This window comes from Carassius gibelio, chromosome B5 (assembly GCF_023724105.1).
Source record: "Carassius gibelio isolate Cgi1373 ecotype wild population from Czech Republic chromosome B5, carGib1.2-hapl.c, whole genome shotgun sequence".
NCBI classification, from domain to species: domain Eukaryota; kingdom Metazoa; phylum Chordata; class Actinopteri; order Cypriniformes; family Cyprinidae; genus Carassius; species Carassius gibelio.
Window position 1 is genome coordinate 39,727,315 of NC_068400.1, and position 19,279 is coordinate 39,746,593.

At 35.6% G+C, this 19,279-nt stretch overlaps 1 protein-coding gene across 1 annotated transcript; it reads right to left on the bottom strand.

Annotated features, from left to right (window-relative positions):
* Positions 1 to 182: 182 nt before the first annotated feature.
* LOC127957352 (phosphatidate cytidylyltransferase 2) lies at positions 183 to 18,509 on the bottom strand. The gene is made up of 13 exons (XM_052555843.1): positions 18,338 to 18,509; positions 13,968 to 14,107; positions 13,637 to 13,733; positions 11,594 to 11,691; positions 9,159 to 9,298; positions 7,106 to 7,164; positions 6,807 to 6,889; positions 6,559 to 6,646; positions 5,540 to 5,608; positions 5,196 to 5,348; positions 4,712 to 4,831; positions 4,393 to 4,496; positions 183 to 3,126 (listed from the first exon to the last, which is right to left on the bottom strand). The coding sequence occupies exons 1-13, from the start codon at positions 18,401 to 18,403 to the stop codon at positions 2,994 to 2,996; spliced, it is 1,350 nt and encodes a 449-aa protein (XP_052411803.1). The 5' UTR covers positions 18,404 to 18,509; the 3' UTR covers positions 183 to 2,993.
* Between the last annotated feature and the right edge of the window lie 770 nt (positions 18,510 to 19,279).

Below are 19,279 nucleotides of genomic sequence, written 5' to 3' on the forward strand. Positions count from 1 at the left end.
TTGTCATCATTTTCTTGGAGATATGCATCATGGTTTCTTTGTATTTGAACATCTAAAACCATCCAGTGTGTGTCCATCTAAAATAGACACAAAACTGTTCCTGTCATCATAAATGACAGGAACAAATCTGCTTCTGACATGAAAAGGAAGTTCAAGCAGCAAGGAGGAAGAGGCAAGGCTACTTACATATACATGAGCTTTCCTCTTTATTAAACGTTTACAAATGAGCAAATCACTGTACACAAAGCTCCAGGGAAAGCACATTTATCTGCTTTATCAAAAATTACAAAACAAAATACAACAGAAATGCAAACCATAATACTTGAATACACATAACATCACACTGTTGTTGTTCATTTGTTCAATAGAGATGTTTTCTTCTTCTCAGTGGCAAACCCAGTGTTTAACACGTTTGAGTGGGTTTAACATTTCTGTTTTTACTTAAATGGTCATGAATAAATCGCCAGACACATACAGCACAACTTCACCCCACATTCAGTTTCTATCTGACACCTCATTAGACAGTTGCTAACATTAGTAAACTTTCTAAGAAGGATAATGTGTCGTGGCTGTGTTTGCGAAAAACAGAAGTGAGGCAGCGAAAAACGTCTAAAACATTGTAATGAACAATGATAGGCTAGTCCCGATGCAATAGCACTCGTCCCAGGGAGTAAAATACAGCTTTTTTGGTTGGATTACCCTAGTGGAATTCGCATGCAGGTAATAAATATCACGCTATTTTGGTTACGGCAACTCAACAGCGTAAAAGTAGCCTGCCACACACATTCCCAAAAACACTGGGGGAGAAAACGGATATTTGGCGCCCTCTGGTGGCTATGAATGGCACGCGCAGGATTCTAGAGATCTGGCATGTATCTAACTTGCTCAACCTCTTAACATACCAACACAGAAACAAGAGCTAAATATTTAACACGCATTGTAGACTTTGATAAATGTGCGTCGTTAAAAAATGTTATGGTCACCGCACTCAAACGCATGTCTCTCCTGACATCAGTGGTCGGCCAGCAACATGACTGGTTTATAACTCTCTCTGTTGATTATAAAACATTGCAATTGCTCTTTTCACATCTGGAATTCAGCACAGGGGCCTATACACACAGAGCACTGGGTGGCTTAGAGGACCATTCACATATAGTAAAGAATAAGAATAGAATCATCTCTTCATCAAATAAATATACAGTATATATTTTATATTCCAATATAATGTATGCAATTCTCTCTATAAAATCAGGACATTGAGCTGAACTAAAAAGGTACAATAACACAAACTCATAATGTATTAAATATCTTTAAGCACCACTTAACACTTAAGTTTTGTTTATGGAATAAATTTTTTTTTAAAAACATTAATTGATGGTGGATGGTGAAAACACAAAGGGTTAAACATTTAAACACATGGATTTATGGTCATAATTCTTCAGCTGTGACGCTGTGTTTATTATTGTTATGTCACTGCTCTGTGCTTCACTTGAGATATTATGGCTTGAGCTGTCCATCAAGATCATATAAATAAAAGCAAGACAAAAATTACTAAGGTGTTTATAAGCTGCCTATTTATCCTTCAAGACCTGTGGGCATCTAAGAAAACATGCTAAATAAGATTTCAAAACAAAAGGGTAAAAATATGAATTGCCCATCAGTTCATCAGCATTGTCAAATACACACAGGTCTGAAAGTATAGCTCATGGATCTTTATTGTTGTATGGCAGTGGACTGTTTGTACAGATTGTGAACTTGAGCCTGTTAACACTTCTCTTTTTAAAGCTGCTCGATGACACCCATTAAGGTTTCATTTTCTTAAAATATTGTTTATGGCACAGGTGTTCATGACAGCACATATTAGAGGGGAACAAAATACCTTAACTAAAGAGAACACACTGTAGTTCTGACCCTCTTTTGGTTGTTTACACCGCAGGTGATGGTAAAAACAAAACTGATGAAATACAGATATAAAATAAAAGAGACACTGTCTCATGCAGTGAAAATGGTACAAAACTGAATGAATTCAAAACCAACACAGTCAGTGAGATTTTATGGTCCACCCTGATCCTTCCCCTTTAGCATGTAACAGATCACAAACACGCACCAAAACAACACACACACACACACACACACACACACACACACAAAGCTTGACTAAGATCAGCTTGTAACTGCTTAGTGACAACAGAACATTAAAATAAAACTAAAAATGATAAAAGTATGATTTAGACCACAAACAGTAATTCTTAAACATTCAGTGCGTTTTGTCACATCTCCAAATGGTCACGGAGTAACAATTATTATTAACTACTGACAATGTAATTCTTATTAAAGTTACTTCCTATTTGTTTGGCTTACAGGGACCGTTTCTTTGTAATAAACTTCAAATTCTAGTCTGATGTGAAATAAAATTCCTCTCAAACGCTGAATATTGAGATCTGAATACAGTCTCACAGCTGAACTGTAACAGTCACCACCGACGGGGCTGAAGCACACATTTAATAGCAATGACCACAATTCTCTTAAATATAACGTGACATAAACCTCAAAACCCAAGAACATGAAAACAAATATGAATACGGCACTATGCAGTGGAAATACAATCTTTTTTGAGACTATGATGGAATATGGAAACAAAGACTAGCCTGAGGTTGAAATGACAGTGTGATGAGCAGTGCATTAAAACAAAATAAAACATAACGAACACTATAAAATATTCAGACCATCTATAGGCACAGAACATTTGTACACAAGTGGAATCGGACAGCTCGAAGAAACTGTAACAACGACGTCATCTTAATATATATAATATTCTTTTGTGGTGTAAGAGATAAACATGAAACATTCACAAAAATAAAATAAGCAAAAACACTGAATTGTACACACACAGAAAATGGAATGACCCAAGGTTGTGGTTCAGTTCTCCGTTGTTTCCCTCCTTGTGTTCCTCATCTCATCTCATCTCATCTCATCTCCCGTGGTCCGGAAAGCTAGGCTGCTGCTTCCAGGGCAGGGAGCAGGCCTTTCTCTGTCAGATGAGCCTTGAGCGAGTTAAAGATGTGCAGCTGTTGGTCTGGTCTCAAAGCAAGGAGCTGCTGGATGACTTTAGAAGGGTTTGGCCCTCTAAAAACGAGAGGAAATATTAAAGCACAGTGTTTTATGCTCTAGACACACTCTTTTACATTAGTCTTTGACAATAGCAAAAAATAAACTAAGAACGCACTAGGTTGATAGAAAAGAAACAATTGAAACAATATAATATGTATTGCTCATTCTCACAAAATAAACCCAGAATGGTGAATCAAACTATACAAAATAAATAAAAAATAAAACATTGCACAAAATACACAAATACAAACAGACACTTGTGGAATGCTGATATAGTAGGCTGATTGAATGAGAACTATAGGCAAGGAAGCCTTTGACATTAATAAATTATATAATGTTATATAAGGTATACAAGATAAGTCCAGATGTCTTGACTCAGTTTAATTTTAGTGCATAATGAGTAATAATATTAGTGACTAATTAAATCTCATATGCATTCAACCCACACCACGACATGGTTCATGTATTGTATACACTACCATTCAAAGGTTTGGGGTCATCAGAAAGGATGCATTCAACTGATAAAAACGTACCGTAAGCATTGTTACAGAAAAAAACTACTTTTTAAAAATTTCTATTCATCAAAGATAAAAAGTATCACCGTTTCCACAAAACACATGATGCACAGCAAAACTGTTTTCACAATATCTTGAGCATGATTTCTCAAGGATCATGACGTGACCCTAAAAGCTGGAGTGATGATGCTGAAAATTCAGCTGTCGCCACAAACATAATATATAGTAAAATAGTAAATTGGTTTTGTAAATATTGGTAGTAGTAAATAGTAAATGCAGCTTTGGTAAGGATAAGATACTTGCACAGGTAGTTTAAAGTCAGTTTAATCAGCGTTCTATATTAATGCGCTGCTTTAATTTATGCAATATGCATGCATACAAATTGATGCTTTAATTTATGCAAGAAAGATGATCACAGATTGCGCTGCGCACACACATAAATTTGTTGTCAATAATTCCCTACAATTTTTATTAATAAAATAGCCTAGATACTAGATCGCTACATACTGTAATAGTTCTCAACGAGGTGTAAAATCGCTGTTTTTGAAGTAATTCATTGTTTGTAGAGAGACACACAGATGCAGCACACAGGTAATGCACAAACAACTGTCATCTCTCTTTCTCTTTCTCTCAAACGATAATTAATTGAAATAAATGCTATAACCAACCCCAAACTTTTGAATAGTTATGTATGTTACAACTCTGGTCAGAACTCAATTACAACCCACACATAACTGTATCAGAAATTGATTAATAACAGTCTTACCTTATAAAGCTGGCGATGTAAACATTTACAAATGTGGCCATGAGGTACTGACAGTCGAAACGATCCATGATTCCTCCATGACCTGGAATGGTGTTTGCAAAGTCCTGCAGTGATGGACATCAGAGAGACAGTGTGAGAAGAGAGTAAAACACAGGACTGGAAACTCTTGCCACAGCTAAATGAGTCTTTCACTGTTACTGCATAGACAGACAAATTAAGCTGCCTTGTGGTGAAGAATGCTGTAGGTAATAGTGAAACCAAGACTGAAGCAATTTTCTTTTTAGATCTGATGATCTGTGGGTGCTTAAATTACACCCACCTTAATTTTGAATGCCCTTTTGAAGCCACTGGCGAAAAACCCTCCAAAAGGTCCCATGATGGAGGCAAATGCTGACAAGGCAATGCTGTGGATCTGGAATGGATACAGTTTCACTGTGGTCTAAGAGGAAAATGAGAAAGAGATGGAAGCGTGTAAAAAAAAAAAAAACTGTTAATCTGTATGCAACTTCAAAATACATCAAATGTAATCTTATATTTTATTCAGGATTCTGCTTAAAAATTGTGGTCCAAAAACAATCGCCCTCAATAAAACACAGAGTCAAGCAGAGCCGTGACAGATTCACAGCAAGTGGGAAGTCAGCAGATGGCTGTGTCTGAGTAACTGGTAAACACAGACACAAAGATCAGAAGAAGAACAAAAAGAGAAAGAGAAGGAGTGGACACACGGAGTGAGAGACATGAGGAGTGAGTGTCTAACAGATGGTGTGTGTGTGTCTGTGTGTGTGTGTGTGTGTGTGTTTTACCCAGCCCGTGATGGACTGCAGGACAGGCGGCAGACCGTAGTCCTGAAGCTGGAAGAGCTCAGATGGCTCACAGTATACTGTGAAACTGTTGGAGTCATTGTTAAACTCCACAGGACACACAAAGAAGCGGTAACCTGACATCACGTAGGACAGCTGGAGAAGGGACCAAACGTGATTTGTTAACATTCTGTTACATCAAATTAACTTTGAAAAGAACTAATCAGCCCCTTCCAAGGTGTCAATCAAGGCAATTCTTATTCTTACGTCACCAAGGTTCCCAAATCTACATAAAAATGGTCAGAAAAGACCTGATGGAGAATAGGAAGTGGGTTATTAATACTCACTAGGATTCCAAAAACAACAGTGGAGAAGAAGCCACCGATAAACCCCTCCCACGTCTTCTTAGGAGACAACTGTAGAGAAAATTCAGCATTAAGAGAACTACTAAAAATACACAACATTACACAGAAGCCACATGAAGTAGTTAGACACTCAAAAAAGTATGAACGTTATTACATTAGACAAAACAAGCAACTGTTTTTAAATTTAAAGAGAGATAGCACAAGTACAGTTTTTCAAGCTAAATATTTAACAAAAAGAAGATAATTTATTAGTTAATTTTTACATCATAAAACAGCAGATATGCAGATTAAACTTAACTATGTAGACACTCTCTGATTGTCAAACATTAGTGGATAGTTTATAGTGGTGATAACAGAAATTTTAGAAATAACAGAACATCCAATAAAACACCGGTTGATTAAAAACAATTGCTAAAATTATGAGTAAGCAACTTTACCACACTGCTGTTCAAACGTGGATAACAGAAATTTTAAATAAATTAAAAAATTCAGTTTATTTAGGCGATGCATTGAATGAATCAAAAATGAAAAATGTATTTCAAATAAACACTTATTTTACTAGCATAAAAGAAGCTTGTGAAAAAAAAGTATCACAGTTTCCACAAAAACACAGTATTAAGCTTCACAATTGTTTAAGAAAAATTCAGAAATGCTGATTTTTGCATCAAATTGGATTGGAATAATTTCGGAAAGCTCATGTGACATTGAAGCCTGGAGTAATGGCCGAAAATAAAGCTTTGACGTCAGGAATTGATTACATTATAAAATATCTTAGAACAGAAACCAATTATTTTAAATCATAACACGTTTTTTTACTGTATTTTTGATTAAATAAATGCAGCCTTTGTGAGCATAAAATACTTATTTTAAAAACATTAAAACATCCTACTTCAAACTTCTAAATAGTAGTGTTAATACTATACCGCCATTTCATTATATTTTACATGAAATAGTATGTGATTTTTAAAATACTATTTAACTGGAGTGTTAAAAACACAAACCTTGATGAGAGGGGTGCGACCGAAAAAGAAGCCAAACATGTAAGCCATGATGTCATTACAGATAACACAGGAGATGGGCACAATAAACCTGTGCACACAGAAACAGATTATCTTATTCAAACAGATCACCTACAACAGAAAACCAACTGTTCTGTATCTAACATTGTGGAATGACACTGGATTGAAAAGTTCAAATGTGTAAATGTCATAAGGGTTTTGATAGTGGTACGCAGGAGGCTTCATCTTACCAGATCATCCCCTCAAACAGGTTATGAATGATTAAGTGGGACTGAGTCACCACAATCAGTAAGGTCACATGAGTCCAGCCGAACTGAGGAGAGAGACAAACGGGATGAATAACTCTATTCAGTTCAAATCTGAGACAAAAGACAGTGCCCTGATACGGAAAAGACAGGAAACGTGTAGGGTCTGTGTCCAAGTGCCATGAAAACATGTAGAATGTCAAACGTGTGTGTGTGTGTGTGTGTGTGTACATACAAAAAACACAAATGACATTTGACTTGTTCTATAGACTAAACACACTCACCATGTAGAACTGCAGGCGATAGTGTTTTTTCACCAGGCTCAGAACAAACATGCAGAACCCTGGAAAACACACACACACACACACACACACATCTGGTAAAACAGACAGTTCCACCAATGCCATCACCACATGTCTATGGGACTATTTTAGGCCAGGCACACCGGCACTAATTATATCCTGTTTGTCAGGAACCAGCCGGTGGCCAAAAAATCCTGACCAAGACAAATCAAACACAATAAAAAGACCATCTGAAATGACATAATCTGCAGGACATGGAAGGTTTATACATTATTGAACAGTCTGCCAGACAAACTGACAACACATGATATTGTTTTATGACTGATGATTTTGTCTAACTTTACACCAATAAACACTGTTGTTCCACTTTATAAAAAGAGATCACTGATGTATTAAATAGGCATGTTTCCATTCCAGCTGTCATAAATGTAATGTGTACACTAGCCGTGCTACACAAAAATGTATGATATATCAGAATAATTGTTACGAATACAAATAATTAATTAAGTAGTCCTAATATAGCAAGGAACTTGTCTGTATGTCTTACTTCTGAACCATACATAAATGACAAGATATGATTATAAAAAAATTTTTTCATTTGAATTGATAACAATCATTTTAGTTGATACTGATTGTGCTCTTCTTATTGTATTCAGGTGCCATATTTTGACCACACTGCCTATTGTTACATATTGTGGTTTGGTGTGTCAATATATATTAAACATAAACCATTTTTCTTTTCTTTGTACTTCCTTTTTTCTTGTTTTGATGAGCATTATTTAAATGCCTGTTTGAATTGTTGTGAAAAAATGAAACAAGAAACATTTTGACTTGTTGCTTCTCATTTAGCCTCTAAAGAAATCTGCTGTATCGCATCTTTTGAAAGAGAAAATGAGCGAGGAGTGCACAGACAGGCAGAAAGCCTAACCACATCCTGGACGACATTAACTTCACACTTACGAAAAAAGCAACACCCCAAAAAACTAAAATCATTACGACTGCATTTCAACTGTTAAAATAAATTACATTTTGAAGACTGCATCCAATTCGGTGGGGAAAAGTTGTTGTTGGCCTCAGCAGTAACCGTGAGAACTATTAGTTCCCAAAAGCCTTAAAGGGTTAGTTCACCCAAAAAAAGAAAATTAGCTTGTTTTTTACTCTCCGTCAAACAATCCTAGGTGTATATGTTTTTCTTCTTTCAAACAAATCCAATCAGACTTATATCCTGGCTCTTCGTTGTACCGGGCAGGTGTTTCTATTCAACAGTCATGTTAAATAAAGTGCATGCATCCCTAATAAAATGTGCCTCACATGAACCCTGGGGGGGGGGGGGGGTGGTGAACGAAGGACTTCGAATCCATGCATTTTTATCAGAAAAATATCCATATTTCAAATGTAACAAACACTTTTCTTTCACTTCTGCAGACTGTCATATGCAGAAACAGTTCTGGCGAATGACGTAGGACGTCTCCATTGCCAGATTATTGACGAACGCGGAGAGAGAACAAAACAAAACGCCGGTCATGATTTAGAAGCACAAAACGAGGATTTGTAAAGAAAAATGTTGGAGGATTTCAATAGGAGACTGGTTTTCCTTTGCTAAAGTAAGAAAACGTTGCTTCCTTAAACTTGTGAGACTTGCATATCGAACGCTTTTGCATACGACACTCAACAGAAGTGAGAGAAAAGTGTTTGTTACATTTGAAATATGGATATTTTTCTTACAAAAATGAAGGAGGCCTTCATTCACCCCCCGGAGTCATATGAGGCACATTTTATTATGGATTCTCACTCTTTATTTAACATGTTTTGGACTGTTGAACAGAAACACCCGCCCACTACAATGATAGAGTTTAGAAGAGCCAGAACAATTTTTAATACATCTCTGGTTGGATTCGTCTGAAAGAAGAAAGTCAAATACTCCTAGCACGCTTTGAGGGTGAGTAAAATCATTTTTGGGTGAACTAATCCATTAAAACCAAAAACATCAATGGCCAATAAAGTGGCATGCATGTAGGAAAGACAAGGTCCTAACCTGTGAGGTACAGGGCAAAGGAAATGAAGCGGTGGTATTTGCTGAGGATGCGTAGAGAATCCTCCCTCTCCACCAGTGTGGAGAAATAATCTGCCACCGTTTCACCATAGAAGAAGTAGTTCACACACAACAGGAAGTACCTGACAAAAACCGTTTAAACTGGAAGTCAGACATTATTGTGACAAAGTCCTTACACATCCATTCATTAATCAAAGTGCTTCTAACGGTCGTCAAAGTAATTATAATGGCTCAATTTGTTAGCAATAGGAAATGTAGGAAATGGTGAGACTAGGATTATGACCAGATGAAAGAACGGTATGTTAGGCTACACAGAAGGACTAATGTAAAGAAATGGTTCTACTTACACCTGATTTGCTATATATCTAATTTACAAAAACCTAAAAACAAGTTCAAAGAAAGGTTCACCAGTTGAAAAATGGCAAATCAAGAAATGTCATACTTTGCACAAAAGAAAAATAATGAAGATATTTTGCTTTAAGAAACTAAAGCCTGTATTTAGATTTTTTTTTTAGACTTAATTTATATATATAACTATATATGAGGGGAGCCCAATCCTGTTCCTGGATATTAGTCCTCATGCAAAGTTAAGCTCCAACTAAAATATTATCTAATTTTATTCATCAAATTGATTCATAGTTCTTTTTTTAATTTGGACATGAAAACATGGCATTTCTTCATAAAAGTTTTTCAAAAACATACTGAAATTTGGCATCAAGAGACCTGATTTTTGCTCATTTTCCCATGTTGTTCCAAACCCGTAAGAACACAAATTAAGATAACTTTGATGAAATCCGAGTGCTTTCTGACCCTGCATAGTCAGCAACACAACTACCACATTCAAGACTCAGAAAGGTAGATGTTAGGAAAGGACATTTTTAAATAGTCCATGTGACCTCAGTGGTTGAACTTACATTTTATGAAGTTACTTTTTGTGCACAAATATGTGCACAAAATATAAATACTTAATATGTGTTCTGAAGATGAACGAAGGTCTTATGCGTTTGTAACAACATGACAGTAATTGATGACAGAATATTATTTTGTGGGTGAACTATCCCTTTAACTCAACACTGACTTCTTTAAATAGTATTCAGTGGGATTTCACATTGCCTTAACCTGGTGAATCTTTTCTTTCACATTTGAAACAAACTACACTACAGTTTGACTGTGGTCTAAACCAGAGTGGATTTCCATACCTCTATACAGCTGGTGATAGAATATATAGCTGGATGAATAAACAAGTACAGCATTTACTATTTTCTACACAGAAAATGGAAAAATTGTAAGACATCAAGCCATATTATGATAAGATGTAGTGTTGTCACGGTACCAAAATTTCAGTATTCGGCACCGATACCAGTGAAAATCCACGGATCTCGGTACCAATGCAAAACACAAAAATATGCTAATTAGAAAAAAAAATTATCACTAAAAATAAAACCAATGCCGTTCTTTATAATTATTACAATTGTGTTAAGTAATATAATTATGAAAAACAGTAAACTATTTTCACCCAAATTTAATTTGTCTTTTAATTAATGAAATTTAAACTCATTTTATTTTTTGGTAAATAAAGGGGATTTGCTATTAAAATTAAAACATGGAAGAAATATTGTATGATTTATTTCGTTAAAAAATTGTATTAATTTTTTCGACAGTAGTAGCAGTATCACATACATTCTACTAAATAACAGTAATATTTCTAGCACAATGCCTTTATGTAAAAATGAACTTATTTTGATGGGTTGCTGTGAATACCTTTAAACTGACACTAGTTTTACTCAAATGAAACAGTAAAATGCTTGTGAAGTGACTCAGAACAGTTCTGGTGATGTAGTTTATGTATTATGTCCTCATTGAGACAGCAGATGCTGAAATTACTGCAAGCGTCACACGATTCAGTCTATGTAGTACATAAACCATTCATTCATTCACACAGAGACAGAACAAGCAGGATTCAGATTTCAACCAACTTTTGCGTCTTAACATTTACAGATACTGGTCCATATGGAGATTTGATTTGATTAATTTATGCTAACTTTGACATATTCTGTGACTGTCCATATTAAAATGTACGTTTAATTTTCATGACTGGAAATTGAGCTGCTTTGCGGAAATCATAGCGCTGTATGCGTCAAGAACCGTGTTGACCGGGTACTTTGTGCCACCGGTATTTAAAGAAACCTGGTACCGTGACATTTTCAATTTTTTTTTACCGACTTGGTACCGAAATACCGGGTCTTTTGACAACACTAATAAGATGAAAGTGATGATGATGCCCTCTTATTACAGGTAGTGCACAGTGGGAGAGAGAGACAGAGAGAGATCTGGGGGGACAGATAATGAGAAAAGGGAGAGAGGGAGAGACAATGAAGTGTGAGAATTAAGGTGGCAGGTGCGTGTCGCGGTCTCACCAGCTTAGTGTTCTGAACCAGGGCAGGTGGTAAGAGTGATAGACGCTGTAACCAATTGTGATGATCTCATGGAAACACTTGATCTGAACACACAGCACCTGTGGAAGACACACAGAGGACAAAAATAAAAACAAATTTACAGGCAGCCAACTAGTTCCACTCTGAAGTGCTATTTATTTCTAGCTGTATTTTAAAGCAAGATTGCATCCTGTGTTTTTACTGCTCTAACTGGAAGTCAATAAAGCTTTCTCAATCTTTAAATGTCATGATATAGCAAGACCACATCAGTTATCAGAACATTTTCAGAATTAATCACCATTATGGAAATATATTGTCAGTTCAATTTCATAATTAATTTTGGACACTCTTCCACTATTTTGGGATTTTAGATTACGTAACACCAACTAGTGCTAAAATAGTTGTAAAATTAGCGCATGGTAGTATTACTTAAGAATTATTTATAAATTACTATTGTTTTAAATAATATTTTTTGTAGCAATTTTGTTAGATGTATTTGTAAATTTCTATTTAGCTTTAAAAAATATTTTTTTTTTCAGTTTTAGTTTGAGTAAATGTAGGACTTCTATACATTTCTATATTTATATTATTGATTCAAATTCAGCATCACAGCGTAACACTGTTTGACTTTAACTATTGAGTGAGTAATGCATTTTTTTTTTTTTTACATGATAGTATGGATTTTTAATATTGTTAGCAGTTGTAACATGAAAATAATTCTAGGCTATAATATCTGAAAGAGTCAGATTATGGAGCAAAGTAGACACTGATTATTCAGACACTACAATGTGGTCTCATGAATATATCTGCAGGCCTGCCTGAACATTACCAATAGTAACAATGTTTAATAATGTCAACAGAATAAAAAACAACACATCAGTACTCATCAGTCATGTGAAAAAGCAACAAAGAGACAGAAACCAGCCTGTGATTTTCTAATGATACTGAAGGCATTGATTAGCAAACTCAGGTCTGTTTGATTAGGGTTAGAGCTAAACTCATGAGCCAGATTTGAGGATTGCTGATCTAGAAGATATTTTAAGTCTTAAGCATTGTTCACATTCTGCTAATTTACACCTGCATGCCTGTTTAACCTAACTTAAGATACACTAAGTTTGATCCTACACCAGAAAAACAAACTATCTAATGCTTACAAGAATAGACTACATCCTGAAATATAATTGGAAGTACAATTAGCATCAAGCTACACTTGAAAATGTAATTATTAAAGAATTTGCTTACCCACTTTAAACCATCATCCAGTGCTTGTAATAACTTCTGATTGTGATTTATAGTGGATTTTGATTCAATAATAAGCAGACACATGCACTCTTTGTATGTTTAATAATGCAACACTTCTAATATTTGTCATAAACATCCTTTATTGCATCCATGAGCTGTACACAACACAAAGAAAATATATAGTCATAATCATATGTCTGTCAGCTTTCATATTTCATGTGCAGAAAAATGTTTCACTTGATTTATATTTTTAGACTAGAGCGTGGACGTGCTGTGACTCATAACACTCGTGCATGTAAAATAAAACGGTCGGTGCTCTACAGATCACATGATTCAGTGGAGAATTATTAGAAATGTTATTCTGTATAAAGAACACATGAGAATAAATCTTTTTTTCAAATACCAACAATAACGAGAACTCAGCATCCACTCTCTATACTTGTCTTCAGCGTTTGTTTAGAAACAGCGCCACCATTCTCTCCCTTTTGTGCAACAGCATTTGCTCCGGTCACATGATCCTAGCTCAAATCTTATTGGATGGCCCTATTTTTACACTTTGCGAAACTGGAAAGATTTCAACACAACAGACAACACAAAAAAGCATTCACATTTTCAGTATATGAATGTTTGTGGTCTGTGTGGAAGCACCCATAGGAATCTATTGTTTTATTCCAGTGTGTCATTGCGTACAAATTCGCTTAGCTTTTTCACGCTCAGTGTGGAAAGACCTTTAAGTGTAAATGTCTGTTGGTGTTTACAACAACAGCAAGAGAAAATACTCACAATCATCATCAGCACCATCGGGCCGAGATAAATAATGATGAAGAAGAAGGAGATCATAGCCAGCGTGAGGATGCCCCTCACCCACCAGTTCTTCCATCTGCAGGAAAGACAGACACATTAACACAAAGCATATTGAGTGGAAATATAATCTTCCTAAAGCGAGGACTTAAAGCTCCGGTGGCCTTTTTACTGAATGAATCATCTGGTGTTCACAGCAACATGCCGATAATCTGCTCTGGGCGCTTTATACACACTTTTCATCTCACGTCACATGCAGGTGTGTTCTACTTTACTAAAGAGTCATTTTAATCGTAGATTTAGAGATGCTTACCGCGAGGAGAGGCCAGAGAGGGCTTTGTTGAGAACCTCTGGTGTGTCATCAGCAGAAACAGGAACCTCAGGGACCCCAGAGTCTGACTTGGTCTCATTGTCCGAGGCTCCGTCTCTCTCCTTTCCCTCGGTTTCAGAGCCCTGGAGACAGTTGGAGAGAAAAATAAATACAAAAGAAATTAATCTACAGTGGTAGTTCATTTGCAAAGAATTCTGAACACTACTTACCCTACTGTTAAAATTTTGGGATCAGTGGGTTTGGGAATCCAAAATCAATTAGAATGCTTAAGGTCAGGAAGTGGATACTTGTAAAAAATAAAAATAGGTTGCCGTGTGCTTTATTTTTTTTAAAACACTGATTCATCTAGTAAATCTTGATTGAATCACTGAATTATTAATAAATTCATAAATTCCATGAGATTGTTTATTTGTCTAATATTTTTTCTTCAGAACCACAACGTCCATTTAAAAAACAAAAAACAAAAAAAAACTCAATTTATTCAGAATTGTTCAGGTTTATTTTACACAAAAACTGCTCTTTATCAAGTCCAGTTTTTATGTAGCTGGCTGATTTTAGTTCATGGTATTCAGCAGCAACAATTAAAATAGTTTACCAAAAATAGACAAAATAAACGTGTCTTCATTTTTATTTTATTTTTACCAAATTTAAATTGAAACTGGGAATCAATAAAAATGGGAACTGGTCAAATTCAAATGAACTGAATTTCAACCCTAGGAATCAGTAAGTTTATTTAAAATAATAAATGAATACTTATTATTAGCAAGAATGCAAAAAAAATAATCAAGTGACAGAAAATAAAATGCGGTTCTTTTCATCAAAATAATCCAGGAAATTTTTTTTATCAGGATTTCAACAGAAAATATTGAGCAGCACAACTGTTTTCACCATTGATAGTGATGTGAAATGTTTCTGAGCTCCACATCAGCATATCAGAATGAATTCTGAAGGATCATGTGACACACAAGATTACAGTAATGATGCTGGAAATTCAGCTTTGCCTTCACGGGAATAAATAACACTTTAAAACATGAAAATAGAAAGGACATGTTTTAAATTGCACTCTTATTTCACAACACTACTGTTTTTTTGCTTTATTTCGGAGCAAATAAATGCAGCCTTGGACCATCTGTATCTAACAGGCCTGTGCGTCACAATTACAAACGACCTGCCTTCATCCCCAGAGCAACAGCCTGTCTTCATCAGATGGTGCCGTCGAGCTGTTATGATCGCTCCAGAAACCTCTTTCTATCCATCTGACATGCATAATCTGGATCTGATTACGACAAGAAACCCTGAAGCTAACGTACATTTACAGCCGACACTTATTTGACAGCAAGAGCTATAGAAAGATCCAGGGTTTCCATGCAAGATGCCAGAGTTAAAAATACCCTCCCTCCCACCTCCCACCTCCCACCTCCTGCTCCCCTGTCTCTCAAATGCTCTGCAGACCGAAAATAGCTCATGAGGAACTGAAGACATCCAACTCTTCCTAAGAGAGACATTTTCAGTCTTCCTGCCAGATCTGAACCCACACTCAGGGTATGAGCAACACGCTGAAACTGGAGGACGCCAGCGGTAGCCATCTGGAAACATGGAATTCCCCGACAAACATAACATCAATGACAGTCTACAAAAGAGATGAGTGATGTCAGCGTGTGTTAAATTTGTCACATTCATTAAAAATGTAACGTCTGACAGTATTTGGTGTTCAGGCAGGGAAAACTTTGTACCAAATCTCCAACATTTGGATACGATTGTCACATTAAGCCTCTAGTGGAAGTTGCAGCAAGCTTTTAAAATGGTCATGTGAATGAATGATGAATGCATGAATATATACACAGTTTTGGCAAGTAACTAGTTACATGTAACGGAATTATGTAATTTAATTACAAAATAAATGTAACTGTAATCTGATTCAGTCAAAAAAATAATAATTAAATGAAACTGCAAACATTTGATTGATTTCTTTCCCAAAATGCAGACGTCTGTAAAATATGAGATAATCAATGTTTCAGTAATATTTCATTTTTTTTATTATCATTGGTTTTATGGATGATTTTAAACAGTATCTTGTAATGATTTCAAATCTGTATTTACCCTCAGAATAATCTCAAAGTAAAAAAGAGGTGCTAAAGTCTGATTTTGTGGTGGCTGTGCTTCACATTTTAATTTTTATAACCTTAATTTAAGTGATGAAGGATTGTCTGAAAGTCTGACAGTAATCAGTGTTGAGTACTACTGTTGAAAATGTTCATTAGAAAGTTAGAAAAGTAATAAAAAAAAAGTAATCAAATGCAATCACTACTTTATTAAAGTAATTTAAATAGGTACATTACATTTAAAATATTGTTAACGTGTGCATTTCCAAAGTAACCTTCCCAACACTGTATATCCACACAGAGCAAACAAGAAAAACCTCCCTAGACAAATATTTACAGTAGGATGGACTGTAGTAAGGAGCTCAGAGATGTTCATGGCAGTCTCGTAGAATACCACAAGTAATGTTACTTGGTCAGCTGTAATTTACCTAACTTTATCCGGTACAAGAGAGCCACTGTCCTGCAAAGTTTAGCCAGAGATTGTCTCATCATTGGGAGATATGAGGGTCACTTTAGATAGAAGTATGTGCAAATGAATGAAGAATTTGACTAGTCCTGAACGCCTTTGAGATGGACTGAAACAACAACTGACAAGAGGTTAACTATTATAGCAGCAAATTAAATATTAACACCAATAGTTTTGAAAACAAGCAGGTTTGGGTGAGATGTCCACATACTTTTGGCCATTCACAGTACTTTATCCTAAACTCAACAGGGACACAGTGTCTTTCTCTATTTCATTACAATGACACAGTTAAGTCTAATGTAATAAACTCAGCAGGCCTCTCTCGCCTCTCCAATGAATTCTTAAAATTCTTAAACTCTCGCAGCAACACAAATACAAATCTGTGTAATGTCTAATAACAGGAGGTGAGTAAATGATGACGAGTTTTAATTTTTGAGAAAATATCCCTTTTACATGAATCAGGTATGACTGCATTTCATTAAAGAAAGAAAATCTGACATGGCAAGTGAGACTATAGTTTATTGGTTTGTTTTTCTCAGAGAAACAGGAGATAAATAAAACAAATCTGATATGTGATGCCTTCATTCAATCAATTTGCAATGCACAAAAATGACAAAACCTATATACAAAATTATATTTTACTGTCAAATATGTCAGATTGTAGACGCCAAATAAATTGCTAACTTTCATTCTGACTTTAAATTCCAAATATACAGACAATAGACTGAAAAAAATTATAATAATAAATTGTTCGAGCCGTAACATGACCATATTCAGTTCATTTGCCTGAAGGCTGATTTGCAATTGAAGGCAGCACAAGGTTTCATTTGCACGATGATCAAGTATTAGGTCTTTGAGTTTCATATGAAAAATGAAACTATTTGGCATAATGTGGACACTGTCATTACACTAGCAGTAATAGCTACACTTACACACGCTTGGGTTATTCTTTCATCACTCCAGCATGCTGGCCGCACTACAGATAGAAGAGGCTGTGCTGCTTATTTCTTCTTTTTTTATTTTCTTCTTTTATATATATATATATATATATATATATATATATATATATATATATATATATATATATATATATATATATATATATATATAATACAAACATAAACAGAGCATGCAGAAGGAAGTCATAGGGTGATCCGCAAATATTTGCTATCAACTTAGTATTACTCATTCAAGTGATCTTACTGTAAGGTTAAGCCCATGCCAACAAGTCAAGACACCTGCCACATGAATGTTGACTCACCCATCCACCCAAGTCTCTCTCAGTCTCCATGTTTTATCTCTTTTAATATCACAACATGAAGTCCATGCACTCCAGAAATCCTCAAACTCTGCTGAAAGCACGGCTGGTCGTTAAGAGTTTAACCTCACTGTCCTAAACTGAACAGAACAGGGATTGTTCATGCCACTTAACTTTATTTCAGAAACATGGCAACTGCTAGAAATACAATGAGGCCTTATAGTGTTTTGTTGGGACACACTGAAGAAACCTTCAGTACATAAGAAGAAGTACAGGAAGAACATCAGAGCCCTGATGATGCTCAGACTCTCTGTATCTGTTCTATAGAGAAAACACCATCATTTATCAAGCTAAATCATTATAAGCTGTTTCAGTGGTGTGAAAGGACACTTGCTGGCGAGAACCAGAAACACAACGACCTATAATCGATTTTTTTTCTCTCTCTCTCTTCATGACAGCATGTAGTTAGCTCAAATGATAGCCGTGACAACATGCATCTCTCCACATCTCTTTCTTCATTCGTTACCTTATCCTCCAAGTTTTGATGCTGCGGTTCTTTATCCGTCGCTCCTCGGTGGCGTAATTCTGCCATGTTCGGCTCGATTTGTTGGAAATAAAGGCCTGATGAAGTAACAATCTTCGGGGATTGCTGTTCGTTTTCAATGATTGTTATTGGCACGAGAAAGGGAGCGAGTGCGCATGCGTGCGCTGAAAGAGAGAGGGCGGAGCAGTCTAAGGGGCGGAGCGACATCTAGTGGCCAAAGCTGAGAACACAAGGCAGACAGATCGATAGATGGACATTTATGGATTCTGTCTTTTAAAAGCAAATTGTGATTGTCAATAGTAATATATTATTTAGGATTTTAAGGTAAAATTCTAGTTCGATTTTTTTTTTTTTTATTAAAAACTGTTAAGTAATGTAATATGTAATTAATCAGAACGTTCATTATTCATCATAACCTACAGTTTATTTCTAATTTTTATTTACGTTGTGTGACGCATTTTATCACAAGATGTTATATTTTAAGTTAAAAACATCTGACTGCTGCTTTTCACTCCTCGGTTATAAATATCAGATGAAACACTGCCATCTATTGGACATCCGTAGAAACGGCATCTACAGGATCCTTACCTGTATGTTCACATCACGAGAGATTCAACTGGTAAAATTCTCTTTATGAGGTAAGTTGCATGCAACGAGCAACGTCTTTTTCTAACACATGAAAGCTGTCTGTATATATTTTTCATTTATGGTTTATCTTATATTGAACATATAACGTATAGTGACAGAAAATGTAGACGAAGGTTAACCTTTAAGTGTTTTTTCCCCCTTATTAAAATGTTTTACCCTTAAAGAAGTGAATATATTTTAAAATCTGAATGTTTAACATCATAAACACTCAAATAAGATGTGGACTGTAGATATACCAGTAGCCTAACAACAACAGCCAGAGGCAGATAAACAAAA